The 5,953-nt window shown below is 40.9% G+C and overlaps 1 protein-coding gene across 1 annotated transcript; it reads left to right on the top strand.

The window, feature by feature from the left end:
• The first annotated feature begins 245 nt into the window (after positions 1 to 245).
• On the top strand, positions 246 to 1,433 carry LOC112459300. Its single transcript, XM_025023337.1, has 3 exons — positions 246 to 414; positions 566 to 855; positions 954 to 1,433. Exons 1-3 carry the CDS (start codon positions 246 to 248, stop codon positions 1,431 to 1,433), a joined length of 939 nt encoding a protein of 312 aa, XP_024879105.1.
• Positions 1,434 to 5,953: the final 4,520 nt, after the last annotated feature.

The following is a 5,953-nucleotide window of genomic DNA, read 5'->3' as shown; positions in this document are numbered from 1 at the left end:
GTCATGCTGCATATCTCAAGCCCGTATCAGACTACCGACTGCGAAGGCCGACCTGACTGCCGATCTCGACTGCCGACTCACATCTAGCCAATCACAACGAGGCGCCGACTGACTGGATCGGCCGACTCGCATTTAGACCCTGGTCTATTTCTTGACTCAACGACTCAAAGTCGGAACCAATAGAAGTACAATTTTCGATCACGTGATAGTTTAGTTGTGATGTTGTGAATAAACGACGATGAAAGATGGCCGGTAAAAAATACGTGTGGTCTCGCGATAGCGAGATACTTTTAATTCAAGAGGTAAAAGAGAGACCTCAGCTGTGGGATCCATCGCACCCTGATTATGCGAAGGCATATAAAAAGTCAATCCAATGGGATGAAATAGCGAAAAAGTTAGGCACTTGCGTTGACGGTAAATAAAAAATAACCTTTTATACAATAGTTTGTAATCTGATCACATAATATAAAAACCGACGTTACAATATATACTAGCGTTAAATATCGTGTAAAGTATTATATGTACATACGACGGTGTTATATGTAATTTGTTTTTTTATTTTCAGCAACGATGGTAAAAGATCGTTTTGATAATATGAGAACCACTTATCAAAGAAATTATAACAAAATTAAACAATCAATGAGAAGTAGGAAAGGATCAGATGACATTTTTCAACCAAAATGGGATCTTTATCCCCTTTTAACGTTTCTGAAAAAAAATTGCGTTCAAGCAAGTAGCAGTTCAAATTTGGATGTTACAAATGAGTGTGTAGACTCACATCTGACATCTGATGACACTGAATCGACAATAATTTTAGAAGAAAATCATAATGCGTACTTTGATGAGACATTACAAGTGAGTATAATTTCAGTGTATAAAATAATGATATTTATATACTGTAAAAGTAAGGTTATATAGAATAAATTCTACAAATAATTTGTTATTGTTATTAGCAATGGTTATTGATTCCAAAGGACATCCAACCATCTGAAGAATATACTGAGCTGGTTGATAGTGGTGATAAAAATAAGAATACAACCACTGTTCTTTGTCAACAGCAGTATCCAAGTTCACAGGTGCTTTCAAAATCTCCATCGCCATTACCAAGGCCTCTATCAGTATCTTCAAAGTCTACTTCTGCACCTAGATGTGCCAGTGCTAATCCAGCAAGTACTAGCACAAAGCGTTCTAATTCTAGTATTGAGGATGGCGATTTATTCGTGAAAAGAGGAAAAAAAAGTAGCGGTAATACATCAAATGTTATGGAAGAAGCAGTTTCTGCTATGAAACAATTATCAAAAGATTCCACTGTCCAAATGGATACACATGATCATTTTGGTGCTTATGGTGCGGCTCGTTTAAGAGCTCTGGATGCAGAGCAATGGCAAAAAATTGAATTAGAAATAATGAAACTTTTTACTAATATTCCCTAATATCTCTAAATTTTATTACAATTTGACATTTTTTCTTGCTTTGTTTTTATTTGACTAACCTTATTTTTATTTTATTTAATATTATATTTTTATTTTATTTAATATTATATTTTACTTATTTACTAGTCACGAGGCTATCAGAATCTTTCAAAAAGATATTAATTATTTTTTAAAAAATAATTAGAAATGTATTTTTTATAAAGATAAATACGTGCAGTATTGAAACTTACGTATTATATTATAACTTATGTACTAAAGTAAGAGAAGTTAAAAGTATATGTGGTATGACGCTTTCCTAGCACAAGGTTTCTAGGTTCCTAGGTTCAAGGTTCCTAGGTTTGGCTTCTGGGTTGTTTGGCTTTTCTAAATATGGAATTATAAATAAAATAGAACGCGACTTCCAATCCAAAGCCAAACTTAGTGATATAAAAATATATGTTTACACAAAGTGTTTCATTTAATATAAATAATTCGTTTCTATATAAATAATTTGTGTTGTTTAATAGAGAACTCACACTTTGGCAGAAAAGCAGAAAGCAGAAAGCAGAAAAGCAGAAGCCAATCAGAACTCGCGCTGATAGTAAGCAGACTAGGTACTAGCGACAGTTTTCCAGCTGATTGATTTCTGCTTTTCTGCTTTCTGCTATTTTGCCAAGGTGTAAATTCTCTCTAAGAGTTGGACAATATTCAGTGTTTTGTTTCATTTTTGTACTTCTTTTCCCAACAATTTTATTTGAATAGATATGGAAAACTACATTTTTACTAGAAAAATCAGTTTATGTTTCTATATCTTGTAGTTATAATAGTTGTTTATTTTGTAATTGCAATCTTATCTGTGATTTCTTCTGTGCCAATTTGTATAAAATAAACATAATTAATATATATATAAAACTGTTTATTTATTTCTATACATCATACATAATAGTATTTTATTAATATTATATTGATAATTATAGTTAATTAAGTTAATAAAGTAATCAAATTTATTTTATCATCCGGTCTTGCCATGGTACTGCACCAATACCATTAAAATAGGCACACCATTCGTTTCGCAAATTAATAGCTGCATTAGTATGTCGATTTCCTCCTTGATTAACAAAATTCATAATACCGCCTATAGGTTCTTCCCTCCATTCTCCAAGTTGTACTTCTCCACTATGTACATCTTCAGTGTCTAACATGCCTTCAGGAGTATATAAATGTCTTCCTAGGACTTTTGATCTTAAAAAATTATGTAAGCAGCAGCAACATTGAACAATGAGATTTGCAATATCAGGGTCATATCGCATAGGAGACCGAAATATTTGGAATCGTGCACCCAATACGCCAAAAGCATTCTTGGAACATCTACGCGCACAAGATAATCTGTAAATAAAAACATCAGTATATTTATTCTTTTTTCAGAAAACTTAATATGTGAAAAAATTTTTGAAATTTGTACCTGTAATTGAAGATTCTTCTGTCCTTCCGATTACTGCATTGAACTCCAGGGTATGGAATCAACAACTTTGTTGTTAAAGGAAATCCCTCATCACCAACTAATACAAATAAAAAAGAGATATCTAAACCAGGGAGTGGAGATGCTTTTGGAAATCTAATTGTTTTATCATCCAATTTGGTTTTCAGGGTGCTTTTGTTCCACACTCCAGAATCGCTTATGCGTCCATTTGTTCCAACGTCTATATAAATAAATCTTAGATTTGCATCAACAACCGCGAGAAGAACAATGCTGAAATCACCCTTGTAGTTATAGTACAAAGAGCCAGATTTCAATGGAGGATCAATTTTCACGTGCTTTCCGTCCATTGCTCCCACACAGTTATAAAAATTCCATTTCTCTCCAAATTCATTTGCAACAATCCGCCATTCTTCTTCAGAAGTTGGAAAACACAAAAAATCATCCTTCAATACAGTCAGTAATGCTGTACTAACCTCACGAATAATTCCAGATATAGTACTTTGTCCCAATCGAAAAGACAAAGATAAACTTTCTTGAGTTTCACCTAAAAAAAATTAAAGCACGAACTTACAAAGCTTTCAGCATTTCTATGTAATATTCCTTGTACAACCATTCACATTAAGAGAAGTGATATATTTCATTTGGTGAGAATAAATACCTGTGGCAAGATGTCTCAGAGTAAGAGATAATCTCTCTGCTGGTGGGATACTTTTTCTCAGATGAGTATTTTGTTTCATAATTAAAGGTGCAACTTTATGAAAAAGCTCCTCAAAGGTGGCAGTGTCCATTCTCAAACATCTGTTCAAAATGAAAACAAGAATTTTATATCACGTCTACTCTTATAAGTTATAATACCTAAAATGTTTAATTTTTTAATTTTAAAATACCTGCGAAACTTGTTTGGATCTTCAAGACTTAACTCAGCAAAAAGGTTGTGATGTATTCCTTGTTCTTGCCTCCGTGCTATCCATGGTTTTACCCATAACCTTTGCTTTTTATATTGGATGATTTCTTCTATTATAACCACGAAACATAGAAGAACAATAAGTTTCTTTCGTTTTTTCAAATTTTGCATATTTTGAAAGGAATACTTTCTTTTCGGTAACATTGATGTTACCTTAAAATTCTCTTAATACGATCAGTCAGCATCAGCGACTATCGGTGACAAATTGAGAAAATGTGATTGACCGATTAGAGTCGGCAGTCGGGTCGGCCTTCGCAGTCGGTAGTCTGATACGGGCTTCATGGATTCTTTCACGCAGCAAGAGGTGCATCGTCGGGTCCGGCGTATGACGAACTCTGCGCCGGATCCTGATGGTATCACATACCGTAACTTGCGTGCAGCGGATCCTGGTATGCGGCTCCTCACCGCATGTTACAATGCGTGCCTCAGGCTCGAGGCAGTTCCCGCATCTTAAAAGATCTCCAAGACCGTATTGGTTTACAAAAAAGGCGACTGGGATAATCTTAATAATTGGCGCCCTCTCGCGTTGGGTGACACGACCCCCAAGCTTTTGCGGCGCTTATCGCTGATCGTATGACCGATTGGGCGATCAAGTATAAAAAAATTAGTCCGGCGCAAAAGGGTTTCTTGCGGGACGAGGGGTGCTATGAGCACAACTTCGTCCTTTAGGAGATCCTGACGCACTGCCGGAGTACTCGGCGGCAGGTAGTCGTTGCATGGTTAGATCTCGCCAATGCGTTTGGTTCGATCCCCTATTCGACGATTTGCCGCGCTTTCGTTGGCGCCGGGGTGCCGGGGGGGCATCATCAACATATGGAAGTCCATGTATGATGGTTGCTCCACGCGAGTGCAAGCGGTCGACGGGCTCACCGCGCCTATCCCTGTTCGCTCGGGGGTTCGGCAAGGTTGTCCGTGGAGCCCGATTGGTTTCGACTTCGGGATCGACGCAGTACTGCGTGCAGTTGCTGCTGTCGATGCGGGGTTGGAACTATTGGGCTCACGCTTCAATAGCTTGGCGTACGCGGACGACATTGCACTCGTTGTCGATACGCCCGAGGGAATGCGGAGGCTTCTTGCCGCCGTAGAGGACGCAGCGTTGTCGGTGGGTTTGCGGTTCAACCCTGCTAAATGTGCCACCCTGCACATCGGTGCGGGGGCGGGCAGCAGGGTTCTGCCCACAACGTTTGAAATCCAGGGACAGCCTGTCCATCATCTGACAGAGGGCGAGTCTTACCGACATCTGGGTGTGCCTACGGGATTCTCGGTCGACGCTACACCATTCTAAACCATTGATGGTCTTATCGGGAGTCTCGGGGCGGTAGATCGATCCCTGCTCACCCCGTGGCAGAGAGTCGAAGTCGTTGCAACACACCTGTTGCCGCGGATGGACTTCTTGCTTCGGGGGGCCGCAGTTGAGAAGCGTCCCCTTGTAGCTGTGGACAAAATGGTCCGGAGGGCCGCTAAGGCCTGGCTCAATCTCCCGCAGCGTGCAAGCGCGGAACCAGAATTACCTTTCAGCCGGAGGGGAGGGGGTTGCGGACTGCTTCCGCTCACCGACCTCGCGGACGTTCTGTCCGTCGCGCACGCTTTCCGTATGCTTACGGTTAGCGATGGGACGGTCAGGGGGCTCGCGTAGGCGTCGCTGCGTGGGGTTGTAGCTAGGCGTATCCGGTTATCCTCCCAGTAACGAGCAGCTCGCATCTTTCCTCTCGGGTTTGCTCGAGGGTCGGATGCGAGAGGGCGGGGAGCGCTTGCTGTGGTCGAGGGCTCGGAATGCCGCGCGGAGACCGTCCGAGAGATTGTCGCTCCGGTGGGAATGGTGTGCGGCTACCGAGGAGATAATGGTGGTATGCCGGGGTGCGACGGTGAAAATGCCACCAGGGGTTCGCTCCCATATATAGATAGAATATTATACAGACTGGCTGTTAAGCAAGTCCGATCAGGGGAAGGTGTTCGAGGTGTCGCTGCGGGCAAGGGCGAGCAATCACTTCGTCCGTAATGGCAGCTTCACTCGCTTCGCCGATTGGCGTTTTATACACCGCGCCAAGCTGGACGTGTTCCCGCTCAACGGTGCATGCCGTTGGGGGGAGCCGGACA

Source organism: Temnothorax curvispinosus, unplaced genomic scaffold, assembly GCF_003070985.1.
Source record: "Temnothorax curvispinosus isolate PA1 unplaced genomic scaffold, ASM307098v1 QBEX01009706.1, whole genome shotgun sequence".
NCBI lineage: Eukaryota > Metazoa > Arthropoda > Insecta > Hymenoptera > Formicidae > Temnothorax > Temnothorax curvispinosus.
Note: the sequence above shows the minus strand (reverse complement) of the source record. Positions and strands in the feature narration are given on the sequence as shown.